General features: G+C 39.9%; 1 protein-coding gene across 2 annotated transcripts in view; it reads right to left on the bottom strand.

Annotated features, from left to right (window-relative positions):
* Positions 1–26,922, bottom strand: part of si:ch211-196i2.1 (uncharacterized) — a 110,448-nt gene that overhangs the window by 39,106 nt on the left and 44,420 nt on the right. Inside the window, exons 6-22 of one of the 2 annotated variants that reach the window (XM_087843522.1) lie at positions 26,811–26,891; positions 11,345–11,989; positions 9,637–9,681; positions 9,263–9,382; positions 8,462–8,500; positions 8,320–8,373; positions 8,184–8,237; positions 4,032–4,139; positions 3,869–3,922; positions 3,349–3,402; positions 2,976–3,020; positions 2,375–2,428; positions 1,886–1,930; positions 1,736–1,789; positions 350–394; positions 188–241; positions 17–61 (exon numbers count right to left, since the gene is read on the bottom strand). In XM_087843522.1, the coding sequence (XP_087699648.1) occupies positions 17–61; positions 188–241; positions 350–394; positions 1,736–1,789; positions 1,886–1,930; positions 2,375–2,428; positions 2,976–3,020; positions 3,349–3,402; positions 3,869–3,922; positions 4,032–4,139; positions 8,184–8,237; positions 8,320–8,373; positions 8,462–8,500; positions 9,263–9,382; positions 9,637–9,681; positions 11,345–11,989; positions 26,811–26,891 (1,596 nt within the window). Of the gene's footprint in view, positions 1–16; positions 62–187; positions 242–349; positions 395–1,735; positions 1,790–1,885; positions 1,931–2,374; positions 2,429–2,975; positions 3,021–3,348; positions 3,403–3,868; positions 3,923–4,031; positions 4,140–8,183; positions 8,238–8,319; positions 8,374–8,461; positions 8,501–9,262; positions 9,383–9,636; positions 9,682–11,344; positions 11,990–18,576; positions 18,676–26,810; positions 26,892–26,922 lie in introns of those variants that run through there. The other variant, XM_087843521.1, reaches the window with a different exon arrangement.

Here is a 26,922-nt window from a genome sequence, read left to right as displayed (position 1 = left end):
AAGTGAACAAACTTACAGGATCTCCTTTGGGGCCAGGAGAACCCGTCAATCCTAGATGCCCCTGTTAAAATGGACAGACTGGCATTAACCTCTTGTACTTCATTTCACTGACAGCTGAGTGAAAGGAGTAGCAACTCAACTGAACTTAAAAGCTTCCATCAACAGTCTTGCCTTGAACCCTACTCACTTGCGGTCCTCGGAGTCCCGGAGGTCCAATCTGTCCCTCGAGACCTGGAGGCCCCTACACAAAAGCAAAGGCAGGTGAAACATTTTATGTCAAACACAGTGTCTAAACATTTCCAAACAGCTGATTATCTGCAGCATATACATAACCAAGCAAAGCTTATACCTGTGGGCCTTTAAGGCCAACACTGCCAGCAGGTCCAATGTCCCCCTAAAAGAAATAAAGAGTTCACACACAGGCGGGATGCAACCTGTTAACTAAGTCTGGGCTTAGACTGACGTCACACATAAAGCATCAGATCAGTACATTTACATTTCCTTTATTACAGAGGAACATTTCATTCCAAATTATTGTTACATATTTGGATACTGTGCTCTAATTATCTCCATCTAAACTGTTTTAGTGTCACAACCCACATTTTTGGGGTTGGCTGTAGAGATGTCTGCCTTCTGTTGAAAACATCTATTATGTATACAGCAGTTGCCATGTGGTACTCAAAGTGACATCCCTTTATAACTCTAACTCCTTCAACCACCCAGCCCTAGCAAAATAACCTAAAAAAATGGGTGAAAATCAGCAGAAATGTCAGTTTTCTTTCTGCAGTTTACGTCCAATAATCCAAAACACTGCATCATCAAGTGAGGGGAGTACCATCAGTGTTTACAGCCTGTCATGCTGACACAAACATGAGGCTCTAGCCATGATGTTCTTTTACACAGAGGAAACAGTTGCTGGGTCTGGTTCAGTGGAAAGAAAAATGTCCCTACATGAAACTGCTCACAACAAACTATGGAGATATTTTTTGAGAACTGGGTCATGATTTCTGCAAAGACAGATTGCTGGAGTAGGGGGACATTTCTCTAATAGCGCAGTCACACTAGAATAAAAACAGGACATTTGGTGATCGACAGCAGCTGCAGCAACCAATTTGTTCCCAACAAACTGTGCAACATCCTCAACCTCTAGGTGACTACTGTTGATCACACGGCAATCGTACAGGTCGCCTGGTTTGAGGTAACCTGTCTTCAAGCAACTGTGATCACATACTGACAGCAGACTGACTGCATATTGTTGCTTTTTATCGCCATGAATCAAAGGTATTTGGAAGATGGCAACTCACTGTAAGTGGCTGCAGACCTGGTTCTTGTCTTCAGAGCAACAAAGTTCATTCTGCATGGTCACAATATTTGTTTTTTTCATGCTGTATTCTCCAACCACTGTTTTCCCCAGTGTGACACAAATGATACCTAACTTTGTTGTCTTTGCAAAATATTAACTTAACTTCTTTTAAATAAAACATTTATTGAACATTGCTTGTACTGTAAATTTGAGAAGTGATTAAATCCTTAAAATACAGTTTAGGGAATGTTTTGGGTTTTTTTTTGGTAATTTCATTACAAATTGAGTATTGTATATATGTGTTTCTAAATTCAAACAGACAGAGAGAAATATATATTTTTCAAAGTGGCTATTAGTTTCAGCCTCATGAGGAAATAATCTTTAGGTTGCAGGCAAACTGAGCCAAAATAAAGACTTGAGGTGTGACTGTACCCTTGAGCCATTAACTCCTTGTGCACCAACTCGTCCTGTGGCACCTGGTGCACCCTGTGACACACAGAGACATACACATACATGATTGCAGGTACATCTGGAATTTGCACAGACAGACTAAGAATTAATCACTGAATACCGCCTGCTTACCGGTGGCCCTGGCAGACCTGGGAGGCCATCCAGTCCACTCTCCCCCTGGTAATAAGCACAAAACAGCATGAATAACAGACAAAGAATAAAACATTTTAATACATTTAAGAATAGAGAAAAAAAACAGGCATCAACACTTGCCCCTAATTTGGCTTTAAGTAAAATGAAACCTTTAATTATAGAAAAACACAAACAAAAGAAAATCTGTTTAATTCGCAATTTGGTTTTAGTACAAATTCCATCTGTTTTGCTTGACATAACTACTGTGCCCTTGTAGTTTGGCACTTGTAGTTTAATCCTTTCAATGAACAGATCACCACAATAAATAGCAGCAATAAGTCGCAAAAATAGGATAACCCAAAAAAAAAAGACAAAAAAAATAATGCAGGTATTGTTATCCTCATTTATGACAGTGCAATGCACAAACTAAAAACAGGACTATTTGCTTTTAAGGCTCTAAGAACTAGAGTCAGACAGAGGCTCACTCACATCAGGCCCAGGGGGTCCCTCTGGCCCAGCGCCACCTCGGATCCCCTGAGGCCCCTGCAGAAAAGATTAAAGATGTCAGCTTAATAGCAGTATATAATTAAAGTACATGGGGAAGAGTGCATACAAAGAGAGGATTAATGACACTAAAGCTTAGTCAGGGACTCCATTTTCTTGCCAGGCAGAATCAAAGTAAAATCACTGATGGACCAACGAGTAAAGCACAAGTGAATGCCTCATTGTTTGAAACTGAAAGTTCAAAGGGTGCCTGAATTAGAGATTAAGATAGATTACAGAGCGCATGTCCTTTTTTAACAAAGTTTTTTGAATATTTTATTTTTCACTAGTTGGGTGTAATAAGAAATCTATTGCATAAGATCTGTCATACTTTTACATTTTTAATTTTGAATGTATGCGCTGGCATCTTGTCCAGTTGACTACAGAGTATGAGCTGCTTTGTAAAAGAGATAAAGGGAAAACTGCTCCTGGTTCATGATCCACCTTTTTTTTTTCTTTAAAGGAGTTATAAATATCATGCACAAAAAACAACAACTGAAATTTCTAGTTTTTTGCACATATAAAGCAAACCATAAAAGACACTCACGCGGGGTCCAACAGGGCCTTGTGGACCAGGTAAACCAGCTCCGCCCTACACAAGGAGAGAAATTTGAAAACAGATATCTTTATATCCACATAACCCACAAAGCATTATGACCACTGTCTAATATACTTGGTCCAAACAAAATGGCTTCAACTAAACAAAAAACATGGACTCTGCAAGACCTCTAGGTGGTATCTAGCACAGGAGCACCCAACATCCTGCCACTGGATTATTGTCTACCCCTCCTCTGACCACTATTGACACCACTGTTGACCCAGAGCAATCCATAAACCCAGTGTGCAATCTTTACAAAAAGTAATTCTAATTTATATATTTAAGATTTATCAAAAAATAAATACAATTAATCAAAGAGTACCTTCTCGCCAGGTTCACCAATTTCACCTCTTGGACCTCTTGGGCCAGTAAGACCCTGGAGACATTAGCAAAAAACACATCCATCATTTAAATATTTTTTTCTATATGCATGAACATCAATTAATTTCCCATAATTAACATGTTTCAAAATAAATGTTTTCCCCTTTGAGCAGAAGGTGCTTTAAAAAAACTAATTAAATGTGGATTAAAAGTATAAGAATTGAGAATTTGAGCTTCTTCTGTTAACACTTAAAAACACTGACCGTGAAAACATTTCTAAAAAAGAAGCCATCACTGCCACTGACACAAAAACATAATAAGCTTCAATTATACAAGCTGCTGGAATCTGAACTACAGTGACAGCAAATATTAACTAAAGCTAAAAGGTGACAGTAAGACTGCACAGAGTCTAAACATGTTCCTGCCAATACATACACATAATTTCACAACAGTAAATCAAATGTTTAAACAACACACAGATTGTGTTCCATCAAAAATGTCTGTGCTGTTTTATTACTCACCTCATCACCTTTTTCCCCTTTAGGTCCTCGCTCCCCCCTGTATCCCCACGGGCCCTGAAGGTTTCAACAGAAAACACTCAACATACACTAGTTTACTATCTGTGTCAAACTCACCCATACTCTGCGTGTTGTTTAACAGTTAACATAAATAGAATATGCCTACCTGTGATCCAGGAACACCAGGTGACCCCGGCTGACCATCTTCCCCATTGTCCCCATCTCGCCCTGCAGTCCCAGATCGTCCTGGAGGGCCACGAGGACCACGATCCCCCTGTCAGACAGCATAAATCAGACACTTAATGCTCATACAGCAGCTTGCTGGTGGACAGTTTTGATATTTCACTTCTAATATGGTTGTCTTGTTACTTCAAGACAACTATCAAACCTGACAATGTAAAAGATGCAAATACGTAATCAAATAAACTGGAACTGCAGCGAGTAAAATCCATGAAGCGCAGAGATTCCCAGTGGGAAAGATATTAGAAATTATCAGTGTGGACTGGGAAGACACTGGCTCTCTCCCCAACTAAGAGCAGCAATTCATCACAAAGACAAGGTATCGCCTATATGGCAACACACTGTCTCGAAGATTGTGCTGTGCAATAACTCAGTTGGGAAACGTGCCGATTCACAGTGAATGGCTAAACCACCTGTGCTGGCACTGAATAACACTGCATCTGGGATGAAGAGTTATTTTACCAGGTAGGTTTTGTAATGATTTAAATGACAACTGGGTTTAACGAGAGTTGAATTAATTATTGTTTTATACTGTAACCTGCTATTATGTGTTTCCACCAGAGCCAATTTAGCTGTTATGAGCAAGAAGGTCTTAGTTCACTGAAAGTTTCTGTGCTACTTACCAATCCACTATATAAACTTTGCCTGCAAAGGGTCAAAGAGCTGTTAAGTAACCTTAATTAACTGATTTATTCTACAAAAGATCATAAAATACTGTAAAATGTCAACAACTACATTTCCCAGAGCCCAGGCTGATGTTTACAACTGCTGTCTGTGTGCTGTTCGCTGTCTGTTTAACGGTCCAAAACCTCAAATATATACAGTTTACAACAAAAAGCCACAAATTTACAAATGACCTAAGCTGGTATCGTCAAAAAGAAACAAATACGTTCAATCCAGCCCACCAGACGGGTTTGCGAACGGAGGCCTTTCTTTAGGAGTTTCCACTCAAATATAAACCAGGAAACTGTATTCCTGTATATGCTGGTTATGAATCATCTTAAGAAAAAGTAATCATTTAATCTTATCAAGGGATCTCAGTTATCTGTGTTTTCCCCCCTCTTACTCAAAAAAATAATTAACCAATTAATGTACAACAATCACATGGGGTGGTTAAGCTAAGGAGTCGTGCTGAGTCTATATGTCAGCTGAAATACAGCAAAAGGCAACTTTGACAGGTTGCCAGTTCATCACAGAGCTAACACAGAGGAACACACAACCACACTCTCTCACATCTGCATCTATGGCTACTTTGGAATCGCCAATTAACTTAACATACATGTTTTGATTGTGGGTGGAAACCTGAGTAACAGCAGGACACCCACACAGCCACAGGGAGAACATGCAAACTCTGCACAGCAAACTGGCTGTGAGGCAATGCTAACCACTGCGATAGTGTGCCACACTAGTCAAGTCAGCGTAATAATGGATAAACATCCAGAATCTCAGCCTACAGATTCAACATGGTCATACTTACAAAAACATACAATGTGTGAATGGCTCCAAAGACAAAACCTACATTTTAGACTGAGGGTTAGACTGATGGACATGCTGCTCTCTCATGAAGAGAGGGGTATTTTATATTGCTGGTATATGCAAGACACTTAGGCATGTGACTATTTTTATTTTGTATTACAGTTAATTTTGGTTACACATTCACTGGATTGAAAAAAAAAAAGCTCTTTGGGGCATTTTTGCCTTTATTTGATAGTACGACATTCAGGAGGGGAGAGAGAGGGGGATAAGAAATGCATAAGGCCACATGCTCAACCAGTGAGCTATACTGGGACGCCTGAACCAGATAACTTTAAATCCCATGTCCAACTTTTGACTTGAAAACTTGACTTCATGAGCAATACCGACTCCCTGTTTACTTTAGTACAGCTTTCCTTTTGTTTAAGTTTAAAACACTGGGAGGCGATTTTATCTTGAGTCACCTCATAGCCAGTGATTTTAGAGAAACAGTCTTTTATATAAGTTCGACCTTTATTAGGTACACCTTGCTAATGCCAGGTTTTACGCTCTTATGCCTTCAGAGCTGCCTTACTTCTGAGAAATCATTTTGATTTTCCAGCTGCTGGAAACATTCCTGAGAGATTCTGGTCCATATTAGCTTGATAGCTTCACACAGTTGCACAAAGGCGCGCTGCTGGATTGAGGCTTGTGACAGTGGAGGCCATTTAAGTGCAGTGAACTCACTGTCATGTTCAAGAAAGAAATCACTTTGAGATGATTTGAGCTTTGTGACATTCAGCATTATCCTGCTAGATGCAGCCATCAAAAGATAGGTACTGTGGTCATAAAGAGATGGACATAATCAGAACTAGTACTCAGGCAGGCTGTGGTATACAAAAAATGTTCATTCAGAACAAATGGACCCAAAGTGTGTCAAGAAAGGATCCCCCACATCATTACACCATGACCAGCCTCTTGAACAGCACTAATATAGTATTGTTTAGGTACTTTGTTAATAGTACCTGAACTAATACAGTAATGATACCATTTGAAAAAGATTATTATGCAAAACAGGGACTTTAAATCCATTTACATTTCATCAGTTACTCTGTGTTCTTTTGCTCTAATAGGATTTTAATAATAATAATGGATTGGATTTATATAGCGCTTTTCGAGACCCTCAAAGCGCTTAACAATACCACTATTCATTCACTCTCACATTCATACACTGGTGAAGGCAGCGACAGTTGTAGCCACAGCTGCCCCGGGGCAGACTGACAGAAGCGAGGCTGCCATATCGCGCCACCGGCCCTTCTGGCCATCACCAGTAGGCGGTAGGTGAAGTGTCTTGCCCAAGGACACAACGACCGAGAGTGTCCGAACCGGGGCTCGAGCCGGCAACCTTCCGATTACAAGACAAACACCCAACTCTTGAGCCACGATCGCCCCAGGCTTACAAAGAGCCTTTATTTGTGATTTTTTTTTATGTCAATAACACATTTGAATTTTCCATGATTGATGCTGACACACCCCAGCATTGCTTACAGTGCTGATGTATGATTATTTTTGCACAAACAGCAAGGTGCTTTGTCAGCGTAGACTACACAGTCACTCAGACACAAACAAACACAAACAGTAGATCAATATTCTCTGCCACATGGGTCCAAACATTTCAGGCAGCGAAGGTGACTGAGTGTTTCCAACAATCCCAAACCACACTGTTTCTCATTACCCAGCTGAGACCTCACACAATAGATGGCCGTGGCTTTCAGTTTCCATACAGTCAGAGCCCACTTCCAGGACTCATGTTTATGTATTTTGAGACGGCTTTTGAGATGGATGTAAGATTTACCTCTACCTTAAAAAGCCATTCACCCAAACAAATCAAGTCAGAGTTTTTTTAGATTTAATAAAACCAGGCAATAAGCGACAAATAACGAGGTCCCACTGAGATAATGTGAAACTTATGAAATAACACAATAGAAAACTTGATTAACTATGGTTCAGCGTAATCAAATTTACTCACAGAAAATATGAAATGTCTTAATTTTGCAGTTAAAAAAAAGTTTGTTCTCTAAATATGAGAATGGTTACATCATAGGGAGTTTCATGCACATGAGGTTTCCAAACACCCACTCCCTTAAACCGCACTCACTCTGCTGAACCAGCTATGTGACGCTTAATTCAAATTAGCACTTAATCGTCCACAGTGGACTTGCTCAATCCCCAACATTGGCTGGTTCGCTTTGATGAACCACCCAATGTTTACAGCGACACCAAATGTGTCAGCTTTTACTAAAATTGGGTGTGTAACTTTTGTGATTTAATGATGGCAAAGTGGACACAAATTAGAGATATTCATCACATTCATGACTAAAACCAAATAATAAGATTAAACATGTAAAGAGGATGTTTCAGGACAGGCTTCATGTATTAATAAGTGTCAGCTCATTGCATTTAGTAAATTTACTGCTGAAATTCCATCCATCCATCTATCTCAAGTTATTTTCTACATGTTGACTTTGGCATACTAAATTAAATTTGTGGCCTTACAGCAGATTTTTTTATTGATACCAAACTTGCTGAACTTTCTGGAGCAGGAAATGCTGGTTTGTTTGCTTACCATCTCTCCTGGCATCCCTGGTCTTCCTCGCTCCCCAGGTTCACCAGGTGGCCCCTGTGAAAGAAAATCACTAAATCACATGGGAACATGTTTGTAACATGCACTAATATACTGCTAAAAAAAACTCATCTCTAACCTGTCTGCCAGGCCTGCCCATTTCTCCAGGTGGTCCTGTGGGGCCTTCTCTACTCTGCAAGCTCACAGAGAAGAAACCCGCCTCAGATTCACAGAAACAAACGAAACACAGAACAGCTTTTAGAAGAGAACAGCATACTTACAGGCCAACCTGCAGCAAGCAACTGGTAGAAACTGGTTTGCTGCAAGAAAAATGGAAACACACATTAAGTAACAAGTAGTGACCACAGCAGGTTGTCTACATATAGTAGTTCAAAGCACACATGGTAACAAATCGACTTCACAAACCACTAACAGACTTTTATTTATGTCATCTTTTTTCAATAACTGACTTGAAGCTCTCCATCATGCTTGCATACTATATGCGTGTGTATAGGTACGTGCCTTATACAACACACAGCTGCGTCCAATGGAAACAGATTAAACAGATGAGGAAAGATCATCAACTTGCATGCACGACAACCGAAGGGTTAAAGGTTTCACAGATAGTCTGGAAATCTGGGTTTAAGTAACATCGAAGATCATTTCAAGTTCTATGTGTCTTTTAGGTGACTCACAATAAATTATATGAGGGCAAAGGAGAGAGGAACGTATAAAAACAACTTCTTGAGGTGTTCTGTACTTGGTGCCTTGATGTTTAATGGAAGGCCAGGAAAGCAGTTGATAAACCAACAACATGTTTCCTCTTGGAGGTCTTTCTGTGTGGAGTTTTCACTTTCTTCCAGTAGGTACTCTGGTTTGCACCCATGGTCTGAATGCATGCATGTCAGAGTAACCTATGATTCTAAACTTGCTATAAGTGTGAATCTAAGAGTCTGCAGATGTCTGTGTTAGCCCTGTGGTGTCCTGGTAATCTGCTCAGGATGTACCCTGCCACTGGCCCTGCACTTTGCAATATTGGTGAAGCAGGCTAAGCTAAAGTATTATATAGCAGAACATTTTACCTGGAATGCAGCCCATTCCTCAGCAGTGTTCCTCCACAGGTAGAGGGTTGGTAAACCTGGCGGTCCAGCAGGTCCCCTCTCCCCCTTTTTTCCTTGTCTTCCTTCAGGGCCTGTCTTACCCTGTTTATGAAAGATAAATCAATTTATGTGGTAAATAATATATTAGTTCTTGTTTTATTTAAAAGAATACTGAACTTTGGCATAAATAACCTTAATGGGAGTTAGCAGAAGTCCACTGTGGACGATTAAGTAAAACATGTCTTGGATTGAAACTGAGGTTTAAATATTAGATACCATCTGAGATATTATTTCAGAAGCAGCTTTAACCTAACATATCATCATAACTTACTAGGTTATAAACAAGCTTCGGTTACCTTATCACCTTTAAACCCAGGGAGGCCAGGCTCACCAGGACAACCCTGTGGAAACATTAACTCTCAATAAATGAACAAGACAAAATGCAATGAGGATAAATCAGCTGTCACGACACAAAACAGTATTTATCACCAACTTTAACAAGCCACAGATACGTGACAGTTTATCCCTGACATTTAAGACTTTTCTATTACTTTGTAGAAGCAAAACACTTGATCTGATAATACTCGATCCTTGTAAAACCTCACAGCTTGTGGCACATTGAGGACCAAAAGGTATTCATTTTACAAGAGCCCCCTCCCTACACCTACAACAATAAAACACTTTAAGATAGGCGTATCAGGTTATACTGTTCAGTAACGCTGTTGTAAATTGATAGGAACTGTGTGTGGCTTCTTTGGTGCTTCCTGTAGGATCTGGAAAAATTAAAAAATTTGGTAAATCTTGATGAATCTTTCAGGATTACTCTGCCTATGTTATGGATTCTGACTAAGTCTGAACACTAATTTACAGAAAGTTTGTTTAAGTCTGTCCTGAATCTTACTATAATGCTCGCTGTGTATCTCTGTTACCTAACGCCTCCTTGACACGTTAATTAATCTGGATGAAACTCACTATATAAACTGCCTAGTTTTACAACACTGAAATCCTTACAAATCCTCAAATGTGAGTCCAGAAATTTTGACAACATAAAGCTTGCAATGCAAATTGATGGAGGGAAGACGGTGTAATCACTTTTGAAAAGTTTGAATATAATAAGTTAACTCATCTTTAGATTGACATTAGTGAGAGCTACCGTCTGTGGTTATTGGGCAATTGATGCGAGTCAAGAAAAATTACCATAAGAGGTTTACATAGGTGTTGATTAGACTTTTGATTTGACAGCCTTATGAGTCATTTTGATAATCATTTAAATACCTTTATCAATTAATTTTTGCAGCCAGGTACTTTCCTGAAACATGCTTTTTTCTACTTTGAGACAGGATTCAAGATGATCAAGAAGAACCTGTTGTGCCGCGTATGTGGACAGAAAAGCCAACAGGACATTTTCCCTCATGTTCGGCTGGGTCTAATCACATTAATGGTGCTGAGTTATTCTGTGGATTTTATGGCAGCGTGACTCCAGATGTAACCAGATGTGATGTCTGCTTTTGGTTCTGTCTACCCTGCAGTCACAGTTAAGACCCACTTCTTAAAGCAGGTAAGTGTTCCAACTAGACAGTATGACCTGACTTTCCTCCTCCCGACCAATCAGATAACTTGGAAGCCAAAGGGTAATCCTGTCATATTGTGTAATGCTATGACAAACGGCTGAGACTCCCTAAGCGCGAGCGCTCCCATCACAGCAACAAAGACATGTGGATCAGCGCATGTTTGAAGAGTGTAACCACCCCTAATCAGATTCATATGGCAGCTGATGGAGAACAGTGCTTGTAAGCTGTAAAAGCAAACAGTCGTTACACTCTTTTCATTCACAAAGATGTTTTTTTTTCATCTCATCCAACAATGGACCGATATTATACATCCAATTTACTTTTAAACAAACAGGAAGGCCTTTGCTTTGATAAGCAAAATGAATAAGTTGAATAAACTCTGCAAAAAATTCTCAATGAGATATGGACATGAGAGAGAGCAAACTACAACAGATCATACAATAGAATTAAAACAGGTTTTAAAGAGCAATGAGAAGACCAAAAGGCCACTTACTTCCAGCCCAGGCGGACCCATTCGGCCAGGTGGGCCTCTCTGAAGCCGGTACATTTTGCCATCTGAGCCCAAAACCAGGTTTCCATCTCTAGACACAATGGCTACAGTTGCAGGGCGGCCTTTTTCTGGTAGTCTGCCTTTGTGCTCACGTCTACGATCAAACTGTATGGAACTCTGCGTGGTGTGGGAGCTCCCCTTGACATCAGGTAAAGGTGAAATAGTCGTGGTCTCTTTGCTAGAATCTGTGGCAGATCTGGGATCTGAAGGAATCTTAGGAGTTGCAGGAAAACCTAGCGCGGGCTTCTTAGGAGAACCTCCAATGTCCAGGTCTATTATATCATCTGAAGGCTTTCCAGGAAACAGTGATGAAGTCCTCCCATTAGAATCTTTCTTCTTCTCTGTGGTAATGTTTTCCTCCATATTTTTAGATGCTAGTTCAGGTTTCCCTTTCTGGCTTCCCTTAGGTCCATTTCTGGAAGGTTTTAACCGTGGGTTCACTTGTCTGCCATTTTGGAAGATCGTATCCAACAAGTCAGTGTCCTCATCCACCAAAAGGACACCCCCACGACCTACTGAACCTTTCTGACTGGGTCTAGAAGGGACCGTCCCGTCGCCTCGTGAACTTTCACGTCGCAGGAACGCATTCTGTCAAGAAAAAAAAACAAGAATTGGGGCTCACATTCCATCTTTTAGACATCAAAGGAGCGGTTTTCTGGTTTGTAGCACTGTTTGATGTCAGCACTTGTATGAATCTTTCATTGTTTGGTTCTGCATTATTGTGGTGGAATGTCTGATGAGCTTTAAAAATACTAAGATAAAAATCAGCCTGGTGCAGTTTGAAATGTCCTTACTACCATTACCATCAGTCAATAGAAACGAGAACAATAGCACACTGACAGTAGAGACCCTGTTGATGAGAGAAACCAATGTCATGACAAGTGGACAAAAGCAAAACACACCATATAATCATTGTCAAATCAAAAGCTCTTTCTGAAAGCTGTCTGAAAAAAAAAAACACTTTTTAAATGAACAAAAATTTATTATGTAATAAAGAAATGTTGGTGTTGGGATGGTTTTAAATCCAAATGACAAAAACCCACATTTTCCCCCTACTACAGGCCTCTACCCACAGAAAAAAAAACACTTTACTGACATCTGGCATTATTTCATTTTATCTGCCTTCAAGTTAGTTAGTTCCTCTTCTATTTACAATAGTTACTTTTAACCCATCTGGCAAATAAACATGCACACCACCACAACTGATAATGGCATTTATTTTCAAAATAGTCAAATACGCTGTCTCTAATTAACATTTCAGCGGTTCACACTGAGATCCTAATTGAACCCAAAACTATTAAGAACCTCTCTTTTCGGCACTTAACCTTTCCTGAGTGCCACAGTCTCTCGTTGCTCTTTGACCGTTACTGTAGGTCAGCCATCACATTTCTTACAGCATGGTTGGGATACCATTGCTGTTGTAAATAATGATAATAAAGATCTCCTCTCCTAAACTATAAAAAGGAACATTTCTGCTCAAATTCCACGGCTTTACCTACTGTGACTTCTGCTATCCTCCAGCTGATACTCAGGTTAAAGCACGTCTATCTCTAGTTGGATCTTCGTCTTAGGTTTAACATCAATCTTGACAAGACTGAGACTTCAGTACAGACTCTAGACTGGAGCAACATAGGCTCCCTCTGTGTCAAACTCTGTTTTACACCTCCCCACAACAGTTTATACAGTTTAGAGCTTTAATCGACTGCTCTTTATTCTGTAATCGTTCGTACTGTAAATCAGCTTTGGCAGCTGTCAAAATGTGAACTTATACATAGGCACGCACACACACAACAAAACAGAGCAAAATGCTGGGCCCTAGGGAATGGAGAATAGTGAGAGAGGCCTTTCAGGGCAAAGGGACCACAGGGCTATAAATTTTGTTTGATGACCGTAATGGGCTGAAATGGAGAGCACAAAAGCGGAGCTGAGAGGCATATGGAAAGCAGAAGGACAGGAAGAGCAAAAGGAGGCGGGGGTTTACACATTGTGCAAGGGTCTAACACAAGATACAATTCAATAATCTCTCAGAATAGACGGCTTTCTACGCCAGGTCTATGTAACCGAATCGTTTATAGGAACTGGTCATCTGGAGATACGCAGACGTCTTGATCCTGGTACACGCACAATGTCACAAATCATGCTAAATAAACATTTTAACCAGTAAAGTCACATTGTAATTTTTTTTAGTAATGATTCCAGTATCTTTTGGCACATTAGTGAAACTAGGTTTTGTGTTTGGACCTGTGCCTTTTTTCAGCAGAAAAGGCACAGTGAGCAGAGAAGGCAACAGTTCATAACCCTTCCACCGATATCTGAGAACTAAATAAAAGTTTCCATGGGACATAAAGAGAGCTATAGAAAAATGAGAGCATCAAATATTAGGAATACAAATGCACTGGAAAGATTGCAGGAATATATATGAATATAGGCTCTGTTTTCTTGTTGGTTATAGTTGTTTATCAAGGCAAAAATCAATTCAGCATGCTCAATGACATGCCCAAACATCCAGAAACATGTCAAATAAGTTAAACATGACTTTCATTCATCTGAAACAACAGGCCAACAATTAGCCTTGTGCAATGGGGCCAGTCAGCCGGGCCAGCAAAGGCCCAAGATAGGCAAGAGCCAAAGCCAGTGCCCCGAATGGAAACAAAAGCTCTTTCTCTTTTTCTCTTATCCCTGGCCACATTCAGTCAAACAGGCCCAGCTGATAACCTGACACTGGATCTCCTCTGGTCAACATCGTCTCCTCCACTTATCTCCCTTTCAGTCAGAGAGACTTCCTTATGAGCCAGCGCAGGTCATACTTAGTTGGAATAACATTATACATCCGCCAGTCAGCCAGGTGCTGATAGTTGTCAATGAGTACAAGCCTTTAGGATATATTGAATGTTATATGTTGTACTTTATATATTCCAATCTGTTACACATGTACACAAAATAAACTCAAAAATAAAAACTAAGCAATACCAAGGAGCAACTTTTAGCTGGAAAACTTTTAGCTTTATCACTTCAGTAAACACTTTCCTGATGTTTTTATTAACTCAGTTGCAAGTTTCCAATCTAATTTTATATAAAATGACATTCATTTTGTCAATGATTTTCCCCTTTAGAGTAAAATAGAAAATAAAACAGGGCATGCTTTACAGCACTGACAAGTACAGTCATATCTGGTCTTAAAAAAGGACACACACGGCCAAGATGCTGAAGCTCAAGGCTTCAGAACTGATCTTCACAAACAAACAGGTGACGTCATCTTAGATACAGTCTATGAATCCAACAAAATATTTCTGCTGGAGATAATATCCAGAGTAGCAAATATGAACATGCAATCCTGTCTAAAAGAAAGTTTTCAAGTACACTTGACTAGCTGATTATCAGCCGATGAGACCGCCTCTGTGGAAGTAGACGTTTTGGCAGTTTTGCTCCTCATCTGGAGCATTCAGGTGTTTCTTAAGACATTGCCACAGTCTTCTCAGGCAGCAGTCTCAGCAAATTCACCCCAAACTCAGGCTGTGCAATGCTTGGAGAAACTGCAAAAAATTCTTACAAAAACTCTACAGGCCTCAGTTAGCATGTTAATTGTTAATGAAAGTACCCTTTGAAAAAGACTAAACAAATAGGGCTTTTTTTTGGAAGGGTTGCAAAGACAAAGCTTCGTCTTTCTAACAAGGAAGTGGAGCCCAGCTTAGGTTTGCAAAGTTGCATCTCAATAAATCCCAAGACTTCTGGAAAAATGCCTTTTACAATGATGAGACAAAACAAGATGTCTTATCATTTTTGGCAAAAACAAACCACCCATACCAAATGTCAAGCACGGTAGTGGAGGAGTGATGATTGGGAATGCTCTGCAACCAAAGAATGGGACAGCTTGTAGTCACTGAGTCAATCGGGAACTTCTTTCTATACCAAAGTATTATAGGGTCAAATGTGAGTTCTGTCTCATAACTACAGCTTGGTCCAAACTGAGTCATGCGACAGGACAATGATCCCAAACACACCCGAAAATCTAAAACAGAATAGGCCCAGCAAAGTCCAAACCTCATCCTTATTGAAAAACTGTGGTGGGACCTTAAGAGGGCTGTGCATAAATGAATGCCCTCAATAAACTGAAACCAGAATTCCTTGTGACTATATCTATCCATCCAAAGAATCCTCAACAGAGGTACTACTCAGTCCTGTTTGAGCAGCATTTGCTAAGAACCAGTTTATTAAGGATTTATGTATTCAGAGGAAACCTTTGAACTTGGAGATGAGTGCTACAAAGAGGATAACAAAGTCAAAGTGATAATGTACTGAAACACTGTCGGTTTGTCTAATTCTAAGGAATGTTTTGACAATAAGAAAATATATCATGAAGTATGTTGCAGTCACACTGTTTATGGTTTAACAGTGGTGCTCACCACATTATACCATGTTTTTTTAATCATATTTAGAGAGCAAAAAGTTGAGTAACTGTGGGTCAGGGGCCCACACTTGTACTTCTCTAACCTACACATCAGTATTGGACCTGTGTGAATGTTAGACACTGAGAATGAAGCTAATGGATTGTGTTTATCAACAGGTCTTCTCTACACTCTGTAATGGTCTTAGAGTATCATCAGGATAGTGTTAAATGTGTTAAATGTGAAAAACAACGGAAATTCAAGTTTAAACTCTTCTCAGTCTAAGGTCACACCAAGGCCTCCATGAGTCATCTTTAAAACAGCAGTTTTAAAGATGATCTACAGAGCAGACGTTGCAAAGCATGTGTCTGTGTAGTTATCCTGTCAAACAAAACTCTAATAATCCCAGCAAGTAACTCTATGAGCCTTTAAATCATGAGCCAAGATGATGTTCACACTCAATATCTCTCTAAAGGTTCTGTAGAAGCAGGCTCGAGCAAGCAAGCATGTTCAAAGTGTGTGTGTTTATGCGTGTGTGTGTGTTTGCTTTTTAATCCTAACAACACTTCTTGAGTTGGAGGAACGGTGCAGCAACGGCACAGCCTGAGTCTTGGCTGACTTTAAGTGACTGGGGAAATCCATGATTTTATTTCATTATTATAATCCATATTATTTGTTGTTTTGGGGCTAATAATAGCAAATATTTTGAATAAAGATGAAAATTTTAGAAAACTAGTTTATCTTCTTTAATCTGCGTATGCCTGTTTAGACTGGACTCACACATTTGCACTGCAAACACAATGAAAATTGTAAGTACAGGTACATGGACTGACTTATTAGTTACAATGAAACGTCATCTAGCAACACTTTGCCATGATTCCTCCCTGCCGCAAGTTTGCAAGAAATTTTGCATATAATGATGTCAAGAAATTTCAAAAGACTTGGTCTGAAGAGAACAAAGCTTTTGTCACATATATGAGTTTTTATTAAGACTGCAAACAGACAGTACCATGCAAAAAGCATGTTGGATTCAGCCAGTACTGGTTTTAAAAAGATGAGCCAATTAACTGACAGGAAATGTGCCAAATGTCTTAAAGGCAACATCATTTGCATTCATACAAACACTTGACTAATAGATCCAGGTATTAAGGGCATAACTATGCTTCTCCATTTGTTTTTCAGGGTGCTTTTCCAACCTTCAAGGCAACTACTGGCCAGACTTGCAGGGACTTGAATCTAACCTAATCCATCATATTGTCTTACTATCATCTTAGTTAAAATACCATTGCATGGTAATGCTGTTGGAATGACTTCCAGAATGACATCAGTTCCATTAAAACAAAGCAGGAGCATTTTTCATACACTAATTAAAAAAAATATCTCAATTTAACTTATGTGTCACTCTTACACACAGTAAATAAAAGTTATGGCAGGTGTTCACAGGGCATAATTAATGGCTATCTACATAAAGCTCAAGTCTCAGGAGGCATAAGGAGCTGACAGTAATAAGAAATCTATGGGGGCCTCACAGCCTGACAAAGATGCTGCAGGCTAGAGTGCTATTATCAACACACATGTGCACGCACACACAGACAATGAAGACTTGCTCCTACAAAGGCTAATCAAATGGCAAGGTCCGTAAATCTCGCTAAGACACAGGTATGCAGACAAGACATAAGGCGAGGCAGTTACTACAGTGTGTGTGTGTGTGTGTGTGTGTGTGTGTCATGTGCACACAAGTCAGTGTGTGACTTCACTGCAGCTCAGCAGGTCAAGTGTGTGGCATTAACAGTGTCACGTTCAGGGATTTTAGAACCAGTGGGACCACCCATGTTAGAAATGGTACATTTAGTTGTGATCAAAGCATCCACCAGTTCAACAGTGGTGGTCTGGGAATGTACAATAAGATCATAAAGCATTATGGAGAAGAGGAATAATACCTAAACTTTTCTTGCACAATAAAACTGCTCTCCAGCCTACTAAGTACTGGTAGCTGGATTTGCCAGATGACCAGAAATGCTCTCTCATGGAGGCCGACACAGACACTAGCCCTTGTGAATAACTCTCACATCCACAACAATATAAAAAAAGATAATAAAATAATAAAATAACCAACAGAACATTTCTAAATGGGCAATGACTGTCACTAATGTTCCCATGAATCATAGTTTTCACAAAAAATGGTGCATTGATGTTCAAATTTTCCTTTGTTTTTAAGTAGTTTGAAGCCTCCACAGAAGAGTTAGCCAGGCAAACCATAAACCATGCAGGGGTACATCTGTCTAATGCAATATTCTGAATCCAAGAAAGTGACCAAGGGGTGTATCTCTTCTACTAAATGTTCTCATCGGCAATGCAAATTGTTTCCGTTACATATGAAAAATCCCTGATTCGAGACCAGGAGAAGAGGCTGAAGGGTCACAGGAAAGTGTATTCCATGTGCTGTTCACAAGCTTGGATTAATGTGAGAAATGAGAATCTCACTATACTGTTAAGTGTTACTAAAAAAGAATTCAAGCGTGTTTAAGCATAAGACAAATAATTAAAGAGTTAAGGTTTTAGAAGCTTGCTTTTATGAGCATCTTTAGGGTATTTATAAGTTGAAAATCACATCAGTTGCAACCTTGAATTAATTAGAACCAAAAGCATCCTCAGCCAAGTAAATTGATTAAATTAAAAGCACCTCCACACTGAGTGCACTTTACTCCTGTCCAGAGTCTTTGCATCAGAACAGAAAACTCCAAAGAAAAGGTTAAAAGCAGTACATGTATGAGCCGTAGTAGGGAGTACCTTTCCATCCTGTCGTCTTTGACCTTGTACATGCAACCCCAATAAATCCAGCAATAGGCATCCCAGGAGCAAGTACCAGCCAACATGGTAGGGCATGACTGCAGGAGACACTGCGGGTCTGTCTGCACTTGAGCTCAGCTCCAATTGTACACAAAGGCAGACCTCTGCGCAGAAGGCTGATCCAGCTCCCAGGAGACACACCCACACACCTACTGGGTACACACTCACCACCCAACCATACAGGTTATAATAATAATAATAATAATAATAATAATACATCTAATCTGGCTCATGAAGAGACTAGCACAGCCAATTAACCCTCAGGGTGGCCTGGGTAATAGTTGAGAACGACTAGTGACCGTAACAACTGCAATGTGGGTCCAATTTGAATGTTGAACTCTTGTGAATAATAAATATGTTCTATTCTCTCACCCACACAATGTCAGAGCAGGCAACGGCTGTTCTAAACATATTAAATCCACAACATCCAAATTGCCAGCTCTTAACTAACCAAGACTGAGGTTGTGAGTGAACTTCTGATCGCAGCAAGCTATTGGCACTAAACTCAAACCGCAACATCACGGGCAACTAAAAATCTGCTTGAATGAATGCAGTGACTGCTCGTTCCAACCGAGCAGAGCGCGATGAAGGAAAACAGGGATAAGGAAGATGTGAGGGAATCCCCACTGCTTTTGCACATGGTTAGAGGCATGCACAATAAAAAAAAGAAAACCTGTGGTGGAATTAGGGGAGGGGAAGCCACAGTTCCCAGATTCAGTGAAATAACCACAGCTGAGAGAACTTGTGAGGGGAAATATTCATTGTGGATTCTCTGAGGTTGGCTTGATTTACATTTATTGTGTCGATGCAGAGAGGAGACCCCGTCTGCATTAAAGTCAAAAACAGCAGGGCACCTCAGTGTCACCGGAAGCATTACTTCATGCCTATTAGGACCAAAAGGCGAGGTGGTCTAGGACAAACAGCGATATAAATAAACAAGAGCAGGGGGAGGTTGATTCAGGGTGAACAGAACCTCTGTGGATGCTTTTGAACTGCGCGGCAGATGTGCAGGCTAGGGGGGAAATCAGTGATCTCTTTTTAATTTTAAACTACTTCCCGGCAAATCTTCTTCCTCACCACATAATGGCTTCCAGAGGTCTCTTGTGTCTGCACTGAAAACGCAACTTTTATTGAACTTTAACAGCTGGGACTTGAATCACAGGTATTTCTGCCCTCGTGAAAACTAATGCGCTGATGTAGCACTTGTATAACAAGTTTTCATCACCTAGCATGTAACCATTTATCATCACAGCCTAGATGCCCTGTTCTAAATTACAGATGCGGAGTGGAAAATTATCAGTACAAGCATGTCGGGGCTTCTCATGTGGAGAAAACGGTTCTGTGCTGCTTAGCGACACAGGGAAAGAAGTGGCTACGGAAACATTTCTTCAATCCTCTGTTTCCATCTCCTCCCTCACTTTTATCCAAGCATCTCTGCTCCCTTTTGTACTTCACAGTTTGACTTGCCTGTAATTATTTTATATTGGAAACAGTTATAAACCTTGCTACGTAGATGAAAAATGATTGCTGGATGTATGCTGACATGCATAACAGGGCCATCGAGTTGACATAAAAACAAAGAAATGTTAATCAGATACACAAAGCATGCTTTCTCATCCTCGCTCTCTAATTAGGCAATATTTGAAAATAGCAAATATTGCATGCCCTTCACTGAGCCTTTGATGTATCAACAGAAAACAACAGAAAAGCATGGCTTTAGCGCCAAAATCAATCCCACCAGATGATTGTTTTAATATGAATCTTTATTTTATTATGTTGTCTTGAGGAAAATAACTTTTTATCTGTTCCAACATATTTGCACTGCAGTGTATCAACAGTTTGGTTGAAGAGACCTCAGTCTTGGAGAGTTTGGAAAGATCTCAAAGTGTTTTGTGAAACAGATTTTATTGACCTTTTGAAGATATGGCTCCAAGTAAATCCTAATGAAGCGATAACTTAACACAAGGGTGAAAAAAAGAGGGAAGCTACCATGTGAACAGCATTGGTTGAAACCTCCGAGGAGTTTCTCAGATGGCTGCTTGTAACTGGCTTAAATGTGAATTCCATAAACTCCTTGGTTAAAATGCCTACCTATCATTTCAAAAGAAGATTTAAATTAATGCATTATTAGGAGCTTGGCTACTTTAAATGACACATATATGCCAAAAGCAACAGCAGACTAGCAGACTGCCAGTTTTGCATTTGCTATTTTTAGTGACTAAACTGGAGCTCCTAACCACCCTCCTGCTCTAAGGGCCAATTATATCCTCATTAATGTAATTATCTGACAAACATCACAGCTAGTTTTGTGGTTAATTGTGCTAACAGCCTGTGAAAAAGAAGTTTTGCTGAGTAGATTTCTAGTATTTTTTTAACATGTTACTTAGCACTTATTAACAGGTATCTGCCTCATGCGGGATGCATCCGCTGGTTTGTATATTCAATTTTCTATGCAACCTTGCTAATGCTAACCGGTAACTTAAAACATGTTTTATTTTTGCTGTTTTCATGATAACCATTGGTGGCATATGCCAAAACTGATTCCACCCTTTGTAGCGCAGCTTGCTTTGTCATGTTTCTTGGGATTTTTGCAACATGATGCGCAGCCAGCGTGGGCAGGTCGAAGAAACAAGCCTATGAGTGCAGGAATTACTGTAACATCTGTCAAGATTTCCTTTCTATTTCAGCTTCTTTTACTCTCAAGTGGCAACATGTATCACTCAGCAGGAGATTGCAATAGGTTGAGGGCACCCCAGCCACCAGTGCAAATGGTGACCGGCTGTGGCGAGGTCACAGTTGACATGTGACACAACTAATATCTAGAACCGCTTTATGTGCGGTTTATTAGGGTGAAGATGATAAAGGAACGTGAAGTATTCTGGCATGAGAAGATGTTGACTTTCACAATAATGCGATATGAGAGGAATGGTTTGCAAAAAGGATTTTTTCTTTGTTTGTTAACCCATTAAGCCCTGTAGCCTATTGAACACATGGTTAAACATACAGACTTTTTAATTATACACATTTCACATGTGAACTGCACTCCCAATTTAGTCAGGCACTGCTCCAAACATGATCAAATAATGTTGGACTATCTCTTACTCCTTATTAACATCCTTACCAATCAAGAAATGAAAAAAAAAAAAACCCTGTGAAAATTGAAATTTTACGCATTTTAACACCTTTTTAACCATTTTCTGCAAGGAATCACTTCCAGAGAGGTGAGTTAGTTAATGCAACTGCATGACAGAATCAGCAACAGAATCGCTTTCAAAGTCCAAAAATATAAATTCAGTTTAGTTATACTGTATTGTATTTTCCCTTCTGACAGAAGCCTGACTGGCAGCAGCTTTACACCCCACCAGCCACTAAAGAGGCCTCTAGGATGGAAGAGATCAATGATAATTTCCAAACTTTCTGTCCATACAAGTGCACAAACACACACTACAATAGCAATAACCTCCTTAATCACTGAAGAAGTATCTCATGTCCTCATAGGGTTGAATCCAGGCTAACCTGACCATCTTACAGTCTCTTCAGACCAGCTGGATGACCCAGTCTTAGCATTTGTCTTCAGCCAAAGGTCAGGTGTTAAATGAGGGGAAAAGGGAGTTAAGTTGCTACATATGTAAATAAGACAGTAAATCCATGTTAACACATCTGTTCCATCAAAAAAATATTTTCATTTATCAACCTAAAATGGGTAATTCATTAACAGGCACACTCCTCAATGCTAAGGCTACGTCATGACATCAAAAATGACACCTCACGTAAAACAAGTCATTATCGCCAGTTTAAGCGAGTCATGGAAAAGTGTCAGAATGATGGATCATTTTTCCCAAACCTCTTTGCTTTTGTCTCAGTGGGACAGTTAAAAGCCATTGTTTGACAAGCTTTATGAAAGGGGACTTCTCTAGAGACCCTAACGGAAACACTTGGAAGGGACAAGACATGGAACAGGGAACATTATAGGCGTGTGTGTGTTTCCCTGTCTCTCTCTGACACTGTTAGGAATCGTGTGTAAGCAGTGCTGTAACTATAAAACCCCTTCAACAAACTGGTTTCAGTTGCCTGGTAACCTTCAACATAGAGAAACAATCAAATGCAAGCTTTGTCATGCTCTCCAGCACTACCTCCTCCCCCCCTCTTTCTGAAAAACATGCATTTTGCACATGGAAAGAAATCTGAACACATGCCTTCTAGTAGACTATAACGTTGGGAAGCTAATATGTTGATTACTCCAACAATTGATCAGTTGTCTAACCGTGTGGTTCTCTAACTTTTTGCGGGCAGGGAACCCCCACATGCTGAAACATTTTCAGGGACTTCTGTGTAATCCTAACATCAATACAGCAACATTTGGGTTCTTCTGGACTGAAATATTTATCCATGTTCATGAGCTAGCTGACTCATGAGTCAGGTGACACAGCAGCAGGAACAGTTTGAGAAGTTTCCATTGGCCCAAAGATGAAGTGGGAGAAAGTAAAGAAAGGGAAAAAGATTCACAACTTTCTCATTTTATTATCTGTACATGCACTAATAGCACAGCTTGAACCCATTTTGATGACTACTTCTTTATCCCAATAAAAGTCTGCCAACAATATAAAACAGCCCTTAAAAATGTGCCACAGTACATATCGATGACTTAACATTAAATGTCTTGTACAAGGAAAACTCTGACCTGAGTGAGTATGTAAAATAGGTGAAAAACAACATGTGTTCACAATTTGAGAAGCTGTAAATGACAAAGAGAATTTGCAAAACAAAGTAACTCTGACTAATACGGGACAAGTTAATTATAAGTTCAAAGCGGTCAGATTACACTCAGGTTAGCGCTGACTTTGTGATTACATATTTAGCTAAGGCCCCTGACCTCCAGTGCCATTTAAAATCTTTGTGCACATTTGAGGTGCTGTACATTGACTGGTTGAAAGCCATGTCTCTAAAGAGAGTACCTGTCAACGGGGGCCCAGAAGGGACATTCATCAAATCAGGAAACCCCAACAAAGAGGCCCAGCAGTCAGAAATGTTAGGTTTCAAAGGCGACTGCAGCAGACCTCAACAAAAGAGAAATAGGTCTTGTTAATGTGTTGCTATATTTACTTTCTTTAGAAATGTATTTTTTTAAAGAAGGGAAGAGGGACCAGAAGAGAGCCAGAGGCAGCTTTACCACCGCAAGCATGGTTTGCATGGCTGTAATGAGAGACAGACAGCAGAAAAAACAATTATATCCTTATTCATGGATTTATTGTTACCTACATGATAAGCCGTAATCATCACTCACTTTCACTTGTAGCTAAGTACAGCTATTTAGTTGCCCAACAATGCCATGCAAAAATTCCAAAAGCAAAAGCAAAAACAAAAACAAAAACTCAAGGATGCAAAGACTTAAACAGATAGAAGAGGACAGAGACATGGAAAACGGAAAGACGGAATCAGATGCAGTAAAAAACAGAAAACAGAAACAGATGAACAGACAGAGAGATAATTACGTGAGAAAATGTGATGCAGCCATATGAAGAAGATTTCAGTGACTATTAAGACGGATCTGGAGCAGCTTGTTCCTGGAAAAAACCCAAAAAGTCCCGACAACACAAAACAGCAGGAGAGGTCTCGGTCATGTACATCATCAAAAAGGAATCCCAATGCCATCCTGATGTAGAAGCTTCTGCCTGGCGGGGCTAGCGTGGCACGGCATGGTCTGTTGCAGTAGCTTCTCTGGCTATACACTGCTGCATTTTTTAAAGACAAACAGACCCTCACTGATTATTTAAGGTATGTTTTGTAAACACAAAAATGTAAATTCAAACCAGCTTTGTTTTGTCCTTTGTTTCGAAACATATGTAGCCCTCTTTGTTTTCCTCATATGGTGATTCCAGAAACACTCTACGAGTGCCAGTATATGCCTTTCAAGAAATGTTTGGTTCATGTGCGTGAACAATAGTATGTGTATGCACATTTTGGCATCCTAAGGCTGATGTGGGATGTGCTGATGAGATTAAACATTCATCATCACTGACATGATTTTAAACACTGAGCGATCTTAAGTAGAAACAAATGAATCGGCTGGCACAGAGAGTAAGGCGGTTTTATTTGATAAGCAATCAATATTGCAATTAATGTTAACAGTTCATTTTCACGTCTAATTACCTTTTAATCACTGCATGGCCAAAAACATATGATGTCTGTGTCTGGCCGTGAACTTATCATTACATGTGTGCTCGCACTCATCACCAATAGTGATTCAACATTCAGTCTACCTGGCCTGTCCTCAAAATTGTCACCAAAGACGAGGAAAATGAAGTTCCTCAAATGGCCACTTGAGGCTGATTCTAAAAGTAAGTTTATCTCCAATATTTACATGTTGTAATGCCCAACTTTTCAGCAGAAATAAACAACTCTACAGCCTGGTACTAGACCAGGCTAATTTTACACTTCCTAGGCTGATTTAAGTAATAGATGAGTGCCAACTAGCAAACTATCTGTGAGCTAGGCTTCACCTTTTGGAGTATTTTTTAATGCAATGATTTGACAGAAAGGTTTGGACTGCTGTGCACTTAAAACGTCTTAACTTTTTACTTAGCACGAATTAGCAGCTATCTATCCCTGTCCATACATTTTGTAAATGCAGGTTACTAAACGAGTGGTACAATGTTCACTGCTACATGATTTCTCATTATTTCATCCAAATATGGTCACTTCTGGCTCAGAAAACTAAGGCAACAGCATACAGAAAGTATAAAATATAGACCTAGCTTCCAAGTTGGAAAAGTGAAGCAAACATGGGTAAAAAGTCTTAAATCTGTATTTTCTTGCTGCTGCCAGCAGGAGGCGACTCCTCTAGTTACGAGAAGACATTTATATGAGAAAGCCAGCCTTTGGCTACCTTGATTCATGACATCATTAAGCATTTTCCTGGTGACTCTTCCCAGTTTCTGGAATACGTTGAATAAAACATTACGGCTATGTTCATTGGCTAACTTGTCAGTCACAAGTAGTTAGCAGGGGAAAGTCTGGTTTTCTCAGTTATTTCATTAGATCCAAACTTTGCTTGTCAGATGTGGTTTAAAAACACCAGGACTGCCTCAATGAAAACCCCTCAAAGCTTCATAAAATGCAAATCCACAAACCGGCGAGGGATTTCTTGGTGGCCATATCAATATTTCACATACAGCCTATAGTTTGAGCAGTAAGCAGTAAGGAAACAGAACAATATGAGAGATAGTGTTTAGATATTATTTATATAAACAGCAGAGAAACTTTACAGCATACCAAAAATCCATCAGATCATCCAAAAGCTAATTTACTGGAAATAATCAGGTGACTACTTTAACAACAGGGGGAAATCACTTTTCACACTTCAAATGACTAGTCTGCCTCTTGTCAGTGACCCCTAACCCCCCTACTCTTCTGTCAAGCTTCTTCACCTCTGCACATAGAAGATGGACGGGGCTCCCTGGCTCCACCCACCTTGGCATGTGTAATGTTGTTCTGAACAAAAGTTGACAGTTTCAGTCCAGTCCTGATGCTCAGAAAACAATACTCTCATTTGAATCCAGATGAGCTGCTGATTACACATAGTATGGGAATCAGCTGTGCTGATTATTACTTCATTTTAAATATTCAAAATAAAACCACTAATCCAATCCCAAACTGCATTTGGTAAAGATCAAAAGAAATGAGCCATTGCTACAATTTATCAAAGCAGACTTTTAGCCTCAGTGAAGGAATGAGGCCTCTTGCAGGCCACAACAAAGGCCGGTGAGCAGACACACACAGTGTCTCACAGATCAAGCACTTAAACACACATATGCAGCACACACAACCATGTGAAGTGGACCAGTCAGCCAAAGACAGAAGGTGGGACTGCTGGATGAGGCGTCTGACGCCTGAGGCTCAGGACAGCATGGCTAATTAATGACAGAGTGTTGCAGACTGACGGACTGTTGGTTTCACAGACACAGACACTAATGGCAAAAAAAGAACCTATGTAAACCAGACCAGTGGTTGGTGTATCTATACACTGGTTATAAGCTGCCCATAGTCTGTCACTACAGCACTGGGCGACAGCTGTGAAACCAGGTAACTGCACTTTTTCACTGTTTCTAACATGCGAATTAAAAGTGAATTTCTGGTTAACAATTAACACTTAAGACACCCAATATCCTACTTACAGTTCGGTCAAAGCTCAAAAAAGACTTGTCCTTTGGATCCCCCAGCAGGTTCTCCAGGTCATTTGAGGACAACAGTATATTCTGTGTGGAAACAGAGGCAACAATTTCTAAA

Source organism: Neolamprologus brichardi, chromosome 7, assembly GCF_056152115.1.
Source record: "Neolamprologus brichardi isolate AB-2024 chromosome 7, ASM5615211v1, whole genome shotgun sequence".
Classification (NCBI taxonomy): Eukaryota; Metazoa; Chordata; class Actinopteri; order Cichliformes; family Cichlidae; genus Neolamprologus; species Neolamprologus brichardi.
The sequence above is the reverse complement of the archived record's forward strand: the minus strand, read 5'-3'. Positions and strand labels throughout refer to the sequence as shown.